Consider the following 17,952-nt stretch of genomic DNA (forward strand, 5'->3'; position numbering starts at 1 on the left):
CCATTCACCTGTCTTACTCTGCCCGGTTGCTCATTACTGCTCAACTGATCCACCTGCTTCTGTCTCTATTTAATTGTACTTGCATCCAGCCATCAGCCCCAGATTCTCTCGTTCTCAGGGGCCAGTGCTGAGAGGGGTTTTTAGCATACCATAGTGTTTCTAATTTCCTGATCCTGACCTTTTCTGCCTCTCATCCACTGAGCCTGCATGTTCCTGTCTGAACGGTCTGCCTGAACTTTCTGTGCACTCTGAACTAACCTGTTCCTGCTCTGATCTGTATACCTGACCAGGCTTCGGACTCCTTGACCTCTGCCGCATCTCGTTGGCAGCCCAGTGTCTACCTCGTTCTCTGGCGATGGACTGAACTGTCCTCCGTCAGATTATCATGGTCACTAACCTGTGTTTATCTCCTAAAAGAGTTTCCAGTGATAGACACTTTAGCCGCTGAAACCTAGGGTCCACAGCCCACTCTTTTGAAATAAATGCTTTGAATTATCCAAGTATCTTGCTTTGAATACTGGGTTCTCCTGTCCTGTGTTCTAACATCGCTTTACTGATTCTTTGGATACTTTATGAACATCTAAAAACAATTAGGTTATTTTTGGCTTTTATTTTGTGACGTTATCATGCTTTTTTTTATTTCTACCTTTCTAAAGTAAATAAAAAAAAAAGTGAATCCTTTTATTGTCCCACAAAGGGGAAACTCACTCTTATGTGGGGGTTGAAACAGGTACTTGAAACTTTCTCAGAGCACAAGTGCACTGCTCTAACCCACTAGGCCATCACTCCCAATACTATGTCCAACCTACATTTTCTTTCTCTTCCGTAGTGTTTAGTGACTTTCTGTTTGCAAAGTCACCTTCACTTATCTACACATTGATGTGGACAGTAATGGCACATCAGAATTTAGCGATCGGAGCTCTTTCCTTTGAAACCATTTGCACATTTTAGCCATTAGGTTTTTTTCGGCATACATTTAAAATAGATGGTAACTTTAAAACTGTGATTTAGGTTTTTGGTAATATAGGACCAGGAGAAAAATTATGTAAGGTGTGGTTGTGGGCTACATGGGCTCGTGCAAACTCTAGTCTCTCAGTATTTTTCTTTGCTGCATTGACAAATAAGCTGAGCAATAGTGAGGATTAGTGTTAGAAAGATGGGAAAGAGTGGGAGGTGGCAACGCTGCCAGAATAACAGAAATGAAGATGAAGGAGAAAAAAAAGGATTTAATGTAATCATATATCCAACTGCAAAGAGTGCAAGATATTCTTTTTGCACCAATAAGCATTTTTACATTATTGTTGAAAGAGTGGTGCAAAAAAAACAAAACACTGATATAAAAGGCAAATTTACTTAAATAAAAAGAAAAACAAAAAAAACAAGAGCTGAGCTGAGCGATATAAGGCTGACCTGGGGCCTCATGTGCAAAGTATACAAGTAGTACGAAAAACTTGCGGGGTAATATTTTAAGCACGATAATCTGCCAAAGAGTACAGTAATTCCCCCACAAACACGTTTTATATGCACTTGTCCTTAGAAATGTCTGCTGTTTCAGTGGTGTACTGTAATGCTGTAATGTAAGAAAAATGTAGGTAAGTTTGCTTTCCTGGGAACCATGTTGAAAATGTGTAATATGGTTAGGTATTAAAAGAACCAGTTTACTTCACCCTACATGCTTTATTATCATTACATGAATTATGATCCTGTTTATAGTTTGATGTGCATTATGCAGACTAAATGAACAATACTGTATAACCTAACCTTGAGGGATTGCATTCGAGTCAATGAGTCGATGCAATTACCTAGTTTTTGTTGGATAGAAAACCTTGAATCAGTTTGATTGTATGATCTGGTTGAATTGTTTCCATAAATTGCCTTGAGATAACATGTGTTGTGAATTGGCACTATATAACTAAACTGAAGTGAATTGAATTGATAAGTGCGGCAGGAATACAAACATTTTCAAACGAAAAACCAAACTCACTCAGTTGCACTGAAATGTATCCCAATTCAGTACTTTTAAACCCAAGTACTAAAAACCTGTATTTTCCTTATCACTGCTTTAATAAGTTACATTTTAGATTTTTATTATTAATAAATGAGCCCTGACCTAAATCCTATAGGGCATCTTAGGAAGAGGGAAACACTCTGACTGGAAGAGGCAACTTTCAAACAAGTGTGGCAGTTTTTTCATGAGGAGTGGGTCAAACTACCTACTGAGAGTCTCATTAGCAGTTAAAGGAATCACTTGATTGCAGTGATTAGTTAAAAAGTTTTGCTACAAAATATTAAGGGTAACATAATTTTTGTCCAGACTGTTTCATTAATTCATTTTCAGTTTATTTTATTTTACAGCTCACCTGTGCACATTCCCAGGAAAAGTAAATCTGCATAATTACCGCCTAATAATGCCATATAAGGCTACATTTGAATGGGAAGGCTGTGGCTTCTAAACGCTTGTTCATTCACAGAAATGGCATTGAAGACGAAGAAGAGAGACTTTACCAGTTCTGAGATCTTGGTTCTGCTGACTGAGAGCTGAGCAGCAGAGTTAAAGGGCCAGTAAAAGCCAAGCAGTGAAATAAATCACAGGAGATGTTAATGTTGTGGTTCTACTGTTACAAAAATAATAAATAAAAAAATACTAATAATAATACTAAAAACTTTGACCACTGTAGGATTTTCTTACATTAAACCAGGGATGCCAGGAATTTTGTCCATGTATAAATCATATTTTTTCTTAGACAGCAATGTATTCCTCAATTTTGCTAATGGTAAATGTGTATCAGTATGTGTGCCAAGACTTTATTTTAGCTCAGCGCATGTCCATAAATAGGTGTGCAAAGGCATGCGGGACTATGGAAGGATGACAGCCTTTGCACTGCTGGAGGACATCGCCAATGAAAGAATGTGGAGGGAGTTTGCTACCACAGGATAATGCATGATCGATTAGCAGGTTTAGATTGACCAGAGAGGCACTGGAAGGAAACTTGTGTTGGCCATGTTGATGTTACACTAGTTCTAATGCATTCTGTGGAGTGTTTGGAGCTGATTTCAAGCCAGCCAAATGGGATGACCTCACTTGTATTTTTCTCAGGTATATAATATAAATATAATATGAGCTGTGCCTGAATACACTTAGTTGGAATTTAGTAGTTTCAAAAGTATTTATTACTGTATTTCTACTGCTGTGAGAGCAGCATCTGTGATGTAAAAAATGTATGAATAGATTTGAGCTCAAAGCAGCTGATCCATGGAACATTTGGACTTGATCCATTTTTTTTTTTTTTTTTTAAGTTATGAGCTTTTTATTTTTAGCTACTTTATTTAAAGATTTGTTAATGTCTCTTAAATACTTGGCCGCCTACAACAAATGTCCTTGAGGGATTTTGACAAAGTCTCTGTAACTGCCTCACAACCAGGCGCGCTGGAAGCTGTTTCAAGCGAGGGGGGCTGATGGCTGGGTTGGAAAACACGTGACGTCATTATGTTGAGGGCTGTGGCTGATGTTTTTAACATAATATTGTAGGCCTACATTTGTCGCCAAGAACTGCCATTTAAAATAAATCGGAACAAAGCATGAACATTTTAAACTTTATTTCTTCTCTTTTCATAATTCAAAACAAACAACAGCTTCCAATCAACAGGATCAGGAATACTTGAATGAAACATGGCCTAAATATAGCCTAAACTGAGCATTGAACGTCTTGAAAGTCCATTTGACTATGGATATGGGGGAATGATTTCATATCTGAAACAAAAAACACACAAAAAAAACCAAACTAATTTCATATTTTATCACTAATTAGCTTAATACAGACATAATATTTAGTGATATGCAGCCTTATTCTAGCGTAGACTTCTTCAGCCACAGGACTACGACAAATAGGCACAGCATATAGAAATAAATAAGAAATAAATAACGCTAAATAAATGCTCGGCGGCAGTATAGGGGAATTAAAACCATTTCTTACCTCGAAATAGTCAGAAATACTTTTCTGCTGCCTATTGCTAGCCATGCCTAAACGAATGTGAGGTGGCGGAAGCTTCCGGGGGAGTAGCCTAGTTTTTTATGAAATATTAAAATAATGAATCATTAGTTTTTATCTTATACACAGCCCATCATTTTTATCCCATATCAAACACAGTCTTTTAAAAAATAAATACATAAATAATTTCATGTTTTTAAGTACAATATTATGTTACTCCACAGCCCCCCACCATGGGGGGCTGATGCTATGACGAGGGGGGCTGCAGCCCCCGCAGCACCCCCCTTCCCGTGCCACTGCTCACAACAGCATCCTTTTTTATCAGGACATGTGATGGGGGCCTTCCTGGTTTTCTACTGATTTATTTTGGGATAGGGCTAGAGAAAATACACAGAAACTTTTTTGTCAGTTCCATGCAAATTGGGATGTATGAGGGTAAAGTGAGTTGTTATTCGTGTATACAGGGTTTCCTACTTCAATTTTTTGTGTGTGCCGCATATTGGTCTCTCCCAGCCACAATCTTTCACTATGAAAGCTGCACATTCTTTTGTACATGAGGCCCCAAAACAGTGTTAACCAAGCAAAAAGCTTCTTTTGCATCCTTTGTAGGCACAGTGACCTATAACCACATGCTCATTCTAAAGAATATATATGTTTTACCTCAGTCTGAAATCCTTCAACTAGGATGGCCACAAGCAAGTTGAAGAGAACATAGTTTCCAAAAGTCATGAGTGCGATGAAGTAAAGTGCTGCTACAGGAGAGGTGGCAGCCATGCCATTATATAGCACCTTGTTCCAGTCCTCCTGAGTCAGGATCTGGATAGAAAGGGAAAGAAGAGGATTTTAGATGAATAAGGAAGAACATTTATGTGCAAAAACTGAAGGTCTTGTTACTACAGTTTTGCAGTGTTTTGCAAAACCATAACCTTTAGTTTTTTTAGTTAGATTTTATGTGATAGACTAAACTGAAGCAACTGTAAAGAAAAAATATAATTATCATCAACTATGATGATGTGTAAATGTAATGAAAATTGAAAAAGAGGAATACAACAGGAAGAAAATATATAAAAAGCTACCATAAAGTATGAGGTTTACTTTCCTGCAGGTAACAGAAAATACCACTTACAGTATTAGAGATCCCCTGTTATGTATGTTTTATTATAGACACCAGCTCAGTGCAATGGACAGAGTCATTTGAGGATTAGAGCCTGACTGAAAAATCTTGAGCCAACAATTCAGGTCGATTTTAGCACCTGGCTCATTAATTGACATCTGATGAAATCTGGCCGATATAAAAATTCTAATCCAAAATTAAACTTTGCCGCTCGCTAATTGTGGTTCTCTGCCCCTCTCTTTCTGAGTGCGGCTCCACAAAAATCCTTAGCTGCAGTTAGCAGAGAGAAGCAGGGAGGAGCAGAGCAGAGCAAAGATGGAAAAACAGAAAGTTTGCTCCATGGCAACCTGCGACTTAGTTAAACTGTATAAAACTCATGAGCAGATGAGTTTTATATACACTAGTTTTGGCAGCCATACTAGCATTTAAGCTCTGTGTAAGATGCCTCTGTAATATACACAAGATGTTAGGTTTTAGAGGAAGAATAAGCTTATTATATTGTATCCCATTACACTTTATACTAACATGCAGGTTGTGTTGCAGCTCATAAATTCAGAGGTTGATCTTTTCCTTAAAGTAAATTTTAAAAGGCTCGAAATAATGTATTTAGTTGTAATACATTGATACTGAAACCTTGTTAAGTCTCTTATGTCAAATAGAGAAGGGCACTTTTCAGTAGCTTACAAATATGACATATTTATACATTTATTATTTATACATTTAGCCTGTGTTATCACTTTAAACTATATTCAGCCACTTGAATTTATGAAATTGAACTATTAATCTGCAGCATTCAAATCTAAAGTATAGTTGTATGGTTTAAAATAAAGCATAAATAGGTGTTATTAATGGTCTAAGCAAAGTTCAGATTTAAATCCAATTAATAGAAAATAGCCTCAAATCCACAAATATGTCAGCAAGAACAGCACTTACAGAATGAATTTTGCCAAACCCTAGAAAGTTGAATGCAAACGTTCAAACCAAATTATGAATAACTATTAATGTTTATTTACAAACTATTATGTGAACAGCTTGTTCAAAAGATTGGCCTTTTCCACTAACAGTGTCCAGACCCTGGGGGCAAGACTACTCTAATTCCTTTCCTAAGCCAATCATCCGAGTGCATGCCATTTCATGGCATCAATGTCCTCTGCCGGGATCTGAGAGCCAAATAACTTATTTCATTCATGTCAAAAAATGTTTTGTCTGTGTGAGTCTGTCTAGGTTAAGATGGTAGCAGGAGAGTGTCAAACCATGAGAAAGTATATTAACCCAAATACATTTTTTTCAAGAATTAAAGGAATGGGCTCTAGAGAACTGAACAAATTGGGATCTACTCCAAGAAATTATAAGACAGCAGTGGGTAACTATCAGTCAGGTGAAAATCCTCTAGTGACATTAGAAACAAAATACTAATAAAATGGGGGTTAGGTCTTACCTGAAACACTGTCACTATGGCCCAAAGGAGGGAGTCAAAATTTTTTCTGTCCGGAATTGTGACTCCATCTTTCTCAGAGCAAAACTTACAGCCAAACAGATGCATCCCCAGTATACTGGCAGAAGAGTGGGGAAGAGGGGAGAAACACAAACAGGAAAAGGAAGGACAAATGTTTACAACAGATCTGTTTATTAGATACATTATTACTGATTGAAAATATTTATGTTACCTCCTCGATTAGGTGTTATGCAATGCAAAATGCTTATATGTGCAGTTTATCCACAACCCCAACAAGACGTTGAATTTTGTAACCTCCAATAAATTTAACCAATAAAGTTCAATTTAGATACATTTTGATCGACCCCCACCTCCATCAACAATGAGGATCCACCAAGCATCCCCTGAGACAGAACTCAGTGTTGGAAGGTGAAGTGAAATGGTAGCCCAGTGCATTTCAGCACCATGGACAGCGTAACTGTCAACACGGCGTACATTCATTGTATGCTGCATATTGGACTGGCACAGACTTTTTACAGGCACTGGGAAGATAAGCTATACTGCTTCAGTAGATAATTTATTTTGTTTTGGTAGATTTTGTGAAAAATACTTTCTATGCTGTATAATATGTACTGTATGTCTCCAACCAACAAAAATATAATTAGAAGGGGATGAAATTGGCTTCAAAAATCATGCATTCCATTACATTTTGTATATATACAGCCCTTTTGAATACGCTAATTTCCAGTCAAATATATAATTTAATGTATCTCATTAGGAGTTAATGTGACAAGTTTATATATATAAAAATAATAATAATAATAAGTGACCTTATACATATAATGAATACCAAAAATCTTTCTATTTGTGAATATAGAGCTGATGTGCCTTAGCGAAAATTTCATTTTTTGTCTCATCTGTCCAGGTACATTATAACAGAGGTTTAGTGGTATTTCAACATGTAGCTTGGAAAATTCCAGCCTGTTTTTTTTTTTTTTTTTTTAAATCATTATTTTTCAACATGGTGTTCTCCTTGGCTGTCTCCCATCATGCCCACTTTGGCACATACCACAACGGTTGTTGCAATCTGCCACTGATGTTCCTTGAGCACAAGGTTCACCTTAAATCTAATCAGATGCTGTTCTGGGCTCTTTTTTTTTTAACATTATCTGTTTCTTTGTTTTGTCAAGAATTGTCCTCCTAAAACCACATCCAGGTAGGCTAACCAACATCCCTTGACGTGGAAAATCTGATCTCCAATTTTTGATTACAAAAAGGTTTTTGAAAATGCAATCACAGGAACATCAAGCTGCTTGGAAATGCTCTTAAAGCCTTCTCTTTAACATGCTTGTCTATAATTGTATTTCTGATCTCCTGAAAAAACTCTTTTCCTCAGTTCCTCTCATCCATGATCAGTGTGATACACACCATGCCACCAGTGACCACATGCAATCCTATATATAGGCCCTATATAGGCCCACTGATTGATTAATTGATTTACTTTATTGATCTCAAAGTGGAGGAATTTACTAACAAGATGGACACCTGCGATGCTAATTAGTGAATACATCATGATTAAACATTTCCTTTGGTTACATTATTATTATCATTTCTAGGGGCATAATTTTTTTCCAAGTCTGTTTCAAGAGTAATTTTTTCCATTATTATTCTAAAGCATGGAGGAAAACCAGTGTTCAATTTGACTATTTTGATAGAATTTTAAAAAAATTACCATTGTCGGTTTTTCTTTTATGAAACGAGGGGCAACACGCAATTTTGTCCAATTGTGTAAGTAGAATTTGAAACTAAAGCCTTCTATTATAGCTTTGGTTGAATGTTTAGATTGGTTGTTAGACTATCCTCCGTCCCAGTTTCAGCTTTTATGAAAATGCTGAATTCATGCTCAGGCATCTTCCCATCAAATTTTACCCAATCAATCAGTCCAGGATAAACTTCCCCAAAGCATTAAGCATGCCAACATAAATGTCAGAATCTAGATATGCTGAGATCAGGGTGACGTTTAGTGTCAGTTTTCCTACACACATAGCATTTTGCATTCATGCAACATTTTTTTTGTTTGGGTTGGTTAATCAAATACAGCGCTAATAAAATACTTTTAATGTTGTGGTTAGAACTTCACCAGATGTTGAAAATAAATAATAACCTTTGAAAATTTTGACAGGTATTCCGTATTTATTGTAAATACTGAAAAGGTTGGGTGTAGCAGCTTTACAGTAATATACTGTATACTACATGTACAGCATGTGTGTATTGACTGCTGAAAAAGACAGATGTAGAGTCAAAGCTGCAGAAAACAGAAAGGCCATGCTACATCAGACAAGTAATTGTGGGTGTTATTGTTATGACAGGCCAGATACTCTGCTCTGCACTCTGCCTTTTACTGTGAAAAAAAAAAAAACAGACAGTGAAATGCAACTAGAGCCAAGGGATCAATGCGTCGGCCTTTACTGGGTCAGCTTGACTGCTGTTTGTTCAAATCAAGGCCTGTTTGTATGCAGATACAGGGAATACAGGAAAGTTATGTGTTTATTTGAGAATAGACGTGCACTGAAGCATGCCACAGGCATGCAGTCTGCACTAAGTGTTTCTGAAAACCTTCAGCTAAATTATTCCTTTTACTAATCAAAGGCAATCATCATCACATTTTAGAGCCAGAAAACTTGATAATTGTTAAAGCATAGAAAATAAATAAACCAAGGTTTAATCTTCCAGTATTTTGTACTTCACCTCACAAATAGAAAACATACAGTACTTGCACTGTGCTGTATCAACAGAGCACAAAAAAAAAAAAAAAATGAACAGGAAATTAATTTTTAAGAATAAAAAATAGCATTTTTGACAGGAATGTTTCCTGTAAATGCAAACAAAGGTTTGATTAAATTCTTTTACTTTATACAAGATATCTCATTATTCACCTTTATGGAATATATATGCAATGGAAGGAACAGTGGTTGATGTTTGTGATCATAAAGTTTCTCAGGAAGGAACATTTACTTTTCTACTGTGAGTTTATGTTGCATCAGTTTTGGGCTTACATTTTCAAAATGATTAATTGTGATTAATCAGTTATTGAAAGAATCATCCACTGATTTAGTGATCAATTAAGACTTGAAACTCGGAAATATGCCTTTAGCTGAAAAAGCAACCCACTCAAAGCAGTTGTTCTAAAAGCATATGTAAACGTTTTGTATTCAAGATGAAAAATCTTTTTTGTTCATTAATATACTCTCTCCAGAAGTTGTTAGCAATTTTAGCTTCCCTTAGTTTAAATTCTGTGTAAAATCTTCTTTAAAGAAAATTTTGCCATCTGATTTTGAAGTTCTTTTATTGGGTTTTAAGTCTCTCCATGGTCTTGCTCCATCTTATCTCTCTGAGTTGCTGTACCTTCAAGCACCCTCCTGTTCACCTATGTCAGCCAATCAGCTGCTTCTTGAGGTGCCAAGAACTAAACGGAAGCTTAGGGGCGTTCATGCTTTCTCTGTGGCAGCTCCAAAAATGTGGAACGACCTTCAATTGTAAATTGAATTGTCTACTTCTTTCTCCAATTTTAAGTCGCTCTCAAAACTCATCTCATTGCCTTGGTTTTCTAAACTGTGTGAGATGTTGATTTTAGTCTGTGATCCATTATTTTAAATTACTTTTATTTTATTATAGATTTTATAGTTCTGATTTAAATTTTTTTCTTTTATGCTTGTATGTTTTTTTTGAGTCTGTGTAATGGTGATATGTTGTTTAACCGTACAGCACTTTGGTCCTTGAAAGATTTTAAAGTGCTTTATAAATAAAGTTGGATTGGATTATTAATCGATTAAACGAAAAAAGGAATCAACAGATTAATCAATTAGCAAAATCGTCTTAGTTTGCAGACCTGTATCTGTAAAATATATTGGATGATGTCATGATGTTGTCACATCAACGCCTCACTCCAAACTGTCTTGAAAATGATAATGATGATAGTTACTTAAATTATTGACTTTATTTTCAGTTTTTTCACTTAACTTAAAAAAAAACAATTGTTTACGATTGGTTTGTTGTTAGTTTTTTTCATGTAAATGTATTGTAGATGGATTAACAGAGGTTTTGACGGGTCACTCGTGTCTTCTGAAAAAAAAAATGTTCAGCTACATTATTTAAATGAAGTCAAAACCTCAGATGAAATCAGAGCATCAAGTGAGACTTTTAGCTGCTTCTGTTCATTTCCACTGATTTATAACAGCTCTTCCAACTACCTGAAGATGAAAATGAAGAGCATGAGCAGCATACAGAAGGTGGCCACGTTGTCCATCGTCTTCATCAGCACCACCAGCTGCCTCTGCAGAGCTGGCATGAAACGGACCAACTTCAAGACCCGCATTAGTCGGAACGTTCTCAGCACAGAGAGGCCACCATCCTGCCTTGCCACAATCTCCCAAACACTGTAACACAAATAAACACACAATTACTTTCTGTATATGTCATGAAATCTATTATTCTGTTAGTAAGATCTGTATCTTACTTATTCTAAGTTTATTGGGTGGAGTTCTCAATCATAGGAGAATACTTATTTTCATCAAGCTACTAAATAATGTTCTTATGATAAAAATCTATTTCATTAATCATTTTTACAAAACAGCCATCTACAGTATATAAAAACTGTTGTGTGATTAAACTTGCATTTATTTATCCCTTTAGTTATTTTTGGGACAGCACCAAAAACTGTCTATCAAGCCAACAGTTAAGGCTACTGATGTTAGAAGCTTTCTGCTCTTAATAAACTTGTAAAAGTAAAGAGTTTATTCATTTGAAAGGGTCCGCCGCCCCTTGTTGTTAAACTTAAAGAAAACAGAACAGAATCTTTTCTGATCTTTTTCTGTTTTTCATGGGGGACTTCAGAACACCTTTATCTTTTATCAGCGATCACAAACTTTGGTTAATTACCTGATCACCACAATAATGCCATCAAAGATGTTGTAAGGATCTTTGATGTAGCCAAAAGGTCCATAGACTAAAATGTTGAGAATCATTTCCAGGGCGAACAGGCTGGTGAAGACAATGTTGCTGATCTCCAGGGCATTGGTCAGCTCCACCGGCTACAAAGACAGAGGTAAACCAATCAGGGGTTTAATCCATGGTGACAGAAAATGAAAAAGATTAAGAGAATAACAAACATTGTCAAAATAAAGTATCGTTGAACAGAAGTGTTTCGTCATTTTTACACATTTTAAAATGGACATGTAACATACATTAGTTATTTAAAGTGTGAATATATGGCAAATAATCCTATTTCAGACTACATTTGAATATACGTATTGCATAAACCAGAGACAGAAAGGAAGGAAATGGTAAGCAGTTAATGTGCTTGCACTTTTAAAGTGCTTTTTCAAATCTGCAAGGCTGCAATACAGAGGCGCCACAGAGCCCTCTGACCATCATCAGTAGGCAATGGGGGTGAAGTGTCTTTCCCAAGGACTCAACGCCTCCGCTAGATGGAGCCGGGGTTCAAACCAGCCTTAACCCGATCTGGCTAAGTCTGCTTGATGCAGGACAAACTTCTCTTCATCTTACGCTACTGTCACCCCCAGTGATAAAAGTGCAAGGATTAAAGGGAAGCAATGAATACAAAAGAAAGAAAAACAGGTCAAAAGTAAGACAAAGGACAAATCCAAGGACATAAAGAAAACTGACATGAATACAGGAGGATTAAAAAAACAGCATATAAAGAAAAGAAACAGGCAACATGATATGAATCAGTTTGTAAATAATTATAATAATGCATTTTGGAAACAAAAAATGTGTCCATTCTTTTTCATTTCCATTTATATGCAAGAACATTCCTGGAAAGGTACTTAATCGCATTTTTTATTTCCTAATTTTCCTTATATATCCTGGTCAAATGACTCACACATCAACACCTGCTGCTTCAAATACGCAAATAGAAATATGCCAATGACAGCATACTTCTCTCAAACATATAAATCCACCTGGGCATATTTCTCTGCATAAAATAAACACGCTCAACCTTTTGTCCCTCAGCAAACAGACCAAACACTGCGCCCATGATTCTCAAAGCTCATCAGAGATTCAAAATGCCCCTCACATTTCCATCAAACAGCATGTGAGTGTATATATGTGTCTTGTTTGGTGGGCAGGTTGGGGTGTGCGAGCATTTGAACGCGGCGAGACAAACAGGCACTGAGAATAAGCAGACAGAAAGATAGAACATGATCCCAGAGATAAAAGGAGCGGCACATCCAAATACGACAAGCAATGGAAATCAGACTTCTATAGGGAGATTATCAGTGAGGAGAAAAAAGACACAAGGACGTCATCATGTGTCTGTGGACAGTGAAGACAGGCTTCATGGGGCCTTTCATCTCCCTGCAATAAACATTTCACACAACTTTTATCAAGCAGCATAACACACACACTTCACATGACATGACACGGAGGATAGAAGGTGCCCAGGACTCTGATCCAGGTCCACATGCCTCGAATCAAAAATGTGCTTGCTGTTACTAGTAATGAGATCTATCTACAAAGTACTGGATGTGTTGCTATGAATAGATCCGCTGTCCCTGCAGAAATGATACCCATTTTTAACAAGTAATGTAATGTAATGTAAGCACTGAGCATGTCATTGAATCCAGCCTGGTGGGCTGCCACTAATCACAACACAACATGACTGTGTGTGGTGGGGATTACTCAACACTTGCATTTTCACACAGACAGAAGGAGAAATATGGAGATTAGCATCTAGAGCTGAATAACAGCTCCCTTTCAAACATTGAGACACAATCTTTATTTAAATCACATAAGCAGCAGAGTCAGTTGGTGATGATGAGATACTGGCATTGCTGATTTTAGAAATTATTTAGTTTATGCAGAAAAAATAAAATTCCAGTCTGGTTGAATTATATTCTCAGGGGTTTATTCCCACCAAATTAAAATTAGACTATAATATTTTTAAAGCACTTCAGAAGGTACCTCCTTATTGTTTTAATCTGGCCAACAGTGTAATAAATATGTTTTCCATGGCTAATTTAGAGTCACAATGAATCAATTTCAGTTTTAAAGCCTATTAGATATGGAAAAAACAGTCTTTTTAATGACTTGATCAAGAAAAACCCCCATGTGCATTGGGGTCCATGTTTCACCCATCATGGCCATTCTCTAAAAGAACAAAAATTGAAGGAAGACCAAAAAAGTCCTTTATGAGAAAGCCGAGACACTAGTTGGATGTGCAGATGACTCGTCAGTCCAAATCCAACGCCTACTTTTTATTAAACAAATCAGCATATTGGGAAATGACATCAAGTTCACAATTAAGGCATATTTTGAGCATGATCTATCCTCTTCAACAAGGTTGAAACTTATGATAAAGTTACAGTACTGTATACCTGCCTTCACAGTGGATGAAAAATTAAGCATCCACTCTAACCCCTTTCAATACATAGGTCACTATCCAAACTATATATTCTAGTGGACATGAAACCAGTTACCAAAGAAATTAAGTTGGAAACTGAGTTTTAATTTGTATTCAGACTCTTAAACACTTCAAGCCAATTTATTAACACTTGCTTATATAAAATTCAAATCAATTGTGATCATTGTATTCAGACATTTTTGTGTGACTAAACTTTTCTGAAACTGCTTAAACAACAATAGAAAACTCACATAACCTATGTGGAATATTTGTAGAATCGACCAGAGACGATCAAAAACACAAAGAACCTCAAAAGGCCAAAGATGTTGCAATCTGAATATGATAAAAGCCGACCTGCTGGTTTGAGACATAACGGATAATCACAGGGCTTTCAGGTCAATGCTCTGGTGAACTCATTTTTTTTTTTTATTTAAATAATTTTTTTCTTTAATGCAGTTGTCAAGAAATGTCACTTCAACAAATGAAAGTACGTATGGGAATATATTCTAAAACACAATCCAAGTTTTCTCATCTTAAATATATATCAGTGTTTTATCGTGATTTGAAACGTTTAAGAAAACTACAAGTTAAGAGACGCCAATACTCTTACAATGTGACTTAAAATAACCCAAAACCAAATGATTTAATAGGTAGATAAATCATTAGGTTCAGAAAGTATTTCGTCATCCCCAGTTCACTGGGAAACCATGAGCTACCAGTCAGCCAGTTGAACGAAGAAGCTACTCTACAGAGAATCAGGCCGTTTCTCAATATGTGTACTTCACTTGTGCGTTCTCATGTGCTCATGCTTGTGAAACATCATCAGCCTAAGCCCTACGACTTTCCAAATCATAAGAACAGAAGACCGAGAAGGTCACTGGATGTTGTTCTCGCCCATCCCTATTTACCATGGATGCATCAGAGCAGACTTGTCTGTTCTCCAGACTGACAGCTGACCCAGCATGCACTGCGGCAGCAGCAGCTTCCAGTGGAGCACTTACAGAGCTCAGAATTTTAAGTTAAAAGTTCAATTTCTGTTGCCGTTGTTCTACTAAAGTACTTTTTAAGATCACTTGAGGCAAGAATATATTACTTTTAACCTCACTAAATGACCCATTTACTGATTTAGTGGGTAATTTAAAAGAAGTTCCCATGTTGAGAGGACAGGGGCAACCAGCACACCTCCGACGCCAACTGCAGCCAGGACCAACGTCTGCAGCAGCCCTCTCTCGGTATAGCCGAGTGTGAAGTACAGCTGGCTCTGATGAACTAAGGATTCTGCAGTTGTATATAAATGTTCATGTTAATCAACTAATGATTCCCTAAGGGCTTGTTTGGAATAGTTTTCAAACTGAATTTTCCAGTCAACCTTTGCATGAAGGACATTTTTATTGTAACCAAACTTGTCATAAATGACCAACATCCACAAACTGTTTCAAAAGTAGGATCTGAGCAGTTAATCTGAGTGTGAACAACAAAGCAGTGGTTGTTGCTTGGTATTAAGTCATACTTTCTACAGGAGCTGAATATGTAATTGGGCCCAAAGGAAAAAAAAAAAATTAAAACCAAAAGCTTGCTAGGATCCACGACTGAAAGTCTGTATCATTAAAAATGAATTTTAGGATCCCTTGATAAAGTCATCTAGCCTGCTCCTGTCTACCTACAAAACTGTAACTGCAACAACAGACTTTGCAAATCCATGTGAGCAGTGAAAGAATAATTTAGCAGTTTCAATATGGCTTCTGTGCTTTATCATTTTATTATCATAACCCCATATTCTTGTTGGAAATAAATTCACTTAATAAATGCAATTCACGGCAAATGCATTTATACCCCTTCCACCTTGAAACCACATTGCATTTTACAGGAATTTTAATATTTGATTCTATAAAATAAGGAATCAAAAATTCAGTTAGAAAGACAATTATACAGAGATTATTAGATTTAGTGATTAAAAACTTCCAATATATGGAGGCTTTTTTTGTAAACCTCTCCCTGTATTTCTCTAAATAAAAAATTTTGTACAACCCGTCAACCTCTAAAGCCCAGTACACCTGTCTGTATTTTATAATGCAGCTGTTGAGTTGAGGTTTGAAAATCGGGTTGAGGAACATTAAGGAACAAACAAGGCTGTATCCAAACATCCGCCCTAACCCCTACATCCCTCAATCACTACATAAAGCGGTGCATATATATACGACATTATAGTGAAGTCAGTTTACTCAGTAACATCGCCACCACTGCACGGTGCCTGCGCCATCTTTGTTATTAGTGCACATTGTCGCGCGTCAGCGAGCCACTGTATCAAGTCCTATAATGCTTTTTGGGGAGAGCTCTTTGCGTAAAGCATTGCGAGATATGTCTGCTCATCTAGTGACCATGGATGATCACTGTTACTACCGGATCCGTCCCGAAACCACGATCCTTTCCATCAGCTCATTTGCGCATGCTCAACTAGATATACATCCGGGTTTCCATAAATAATGTAATTATGGTACAGAAATTAGTTATTTCTATCCTTAACTCAATAAAGAATGCTAATACATAATAATATTTGGTACTGAAAAGCTGGTATGGATTGTGCTTCTGGAAGTGACACCACCCTTAAATGACAATAGTTGACATGAACACACATAAATAGGTTCATACCAGCAGAAAAGAATCTTTACGCACATAAAAAGCAAGCTGTGAGCACAGAGAAGAAGGATGAACTCATGCGTGTGACATATTAAGAAGCTCATGGTTTTGAATATGCAACAACGTTCAGAATGTTGCATGAGTTTTAGATATACCTGCTCATATCAGTATTTTTAGACACACCTTTGCCAGAATAATGACTTTGTAATAACAAAATATTTAATCCACAATAGAATGGCAGATTCTGGAAGAAAATTGACTCCAAATTACTATGAACTAACTATCCCTCAGTAAAACATAGTGGTGGCATCATGATGTAGGAATTTGTTCCATAGAAGAGAGACTGTCAGGCTGTTAAGCTAGTAAGAATATGGATGAATCAAAAAGCCGGAACATAATCTGTCAGAAAGTTTTTTTTCCAGCTGGATGACAACGCACACACAGCCACAGCTATGGTTGAATGGTTTAGATCAAAATGGTGCAAGATAAAATCCTAATATAATACCTTGAAGTTTATGGCTGTTTTGTGAACAATTTCAAAGGAGGTAAACACTTTAGAAAAAAAACTGTATGTAGAAGCAGCATCAAACATATCTGCTTTGTTTTAAAAGAAGACAGACAAGAGGCCCACAATGTGAAACAAAAAGGGAATAATTTGCCCACAGCTCCTGTCTGTGAACAACAAGGTCTTCTCTGTTTCATCCCACCTCTTTGCCATTGTCTGTGTGTGAGTTCACAGACACAGATGAACCCCTTTGTTTCAACCCGCTGCTTTATTGTGGCCATTCATTTCATGATGAGTGCAGCGATGAGGCCGCCCGCAAATCCTTCATCTGTGCACTGACGTGAGTTGCATCATTAAGGAAGGTTAAAATGGTAAATGAATGCACAGCTGCTTTGATGTCTGTATGTTCTCTACAACGATTGCCCTAACATACAGATTTGTCCGCACACACACAGAAACACAAGCCCACATACAATCCCTGATAAGAACAAATAGAGTCACAAAGCAAGCACATACGACTGAAGAGCCTTCACTCTCACACATCCAGCTGTATAATGGACGTAGTTGATTAGCCAGAACCCGAGGTAAGCTATTTATGAGGTGAGACTTGGACTGCAGACATCTGGCCCTGACACTGAGCTTCAGATCATTATTTTTTATACTTTTCTCACACTAGAGATGCACACATTAGACACAGAAGTCAAATAAAACAGAAAAGTTTGCAGCCGCTGTTTCATCACTTACGACAAATGTTGATATTGACAAAAGGCCAGCGAGGTGCTTGTACTACCTAGAGGGAGATTAATATATCCACTGTGTGATTCCATGAGGGATGAAGATGCTGAAGAT

The 17,952-nt window shown here is 36.9% G+C and overlaps 1 protein-coding gene across 15 annotated transcripts in view; it reads right to left on the bottom strand.

The window, feature by feature from the left end:
- cacna1g (calcium channel, voltage-dependent, T type, alpha 1G subunit) overlaps positions 1–17,952 on the bottom strand; it is a 384,250-nt gene that overhangs the window by 119,544 nt on the left and 246,754 nt on the right. For all 15 annotated transcript variants that reach the window (XM_038280073.1, XM_038280083.1, XM_038280085.1 and 12 more), the window contains 4 exons: positions 11,477–11,628; positions 10,789–10,974; positions 6,542–6,656; positions 4,650–4,805 (listed from right to left, as the gene is read on the bottom strand). In XM_038280073.1, coding sequence (XP_038136001.1) covers positions 4,650–4,805; positions 6,542–6,656; positions 10,789–10,974; positions 11,477–11,628 — 609 coding nt within the window. The remainder of the gene's footprint in view (positions 1–4,649; positions 4,806–6,541; positions 6,657–10,788; positions 10,975–11,476; positions 11,629–17,952) is intronic.

Source organism: Cyprinodon tularosa, unplaced genomic scaffold (assembly GCF_016077235.1).
Source record: "Cyprinodon tularosa strain WSP-4 unplaced genomic scaffold, ASM1607723v1 ctg156, whole genome shotgun sequence".
Lineage (NCBI taxonomy): Eukaryota > Metazoa > Chordata > Actinopteri > Cyprinodontiformes > Cyprinodontidae > Cyprinodon > Cyprinodon tularosa.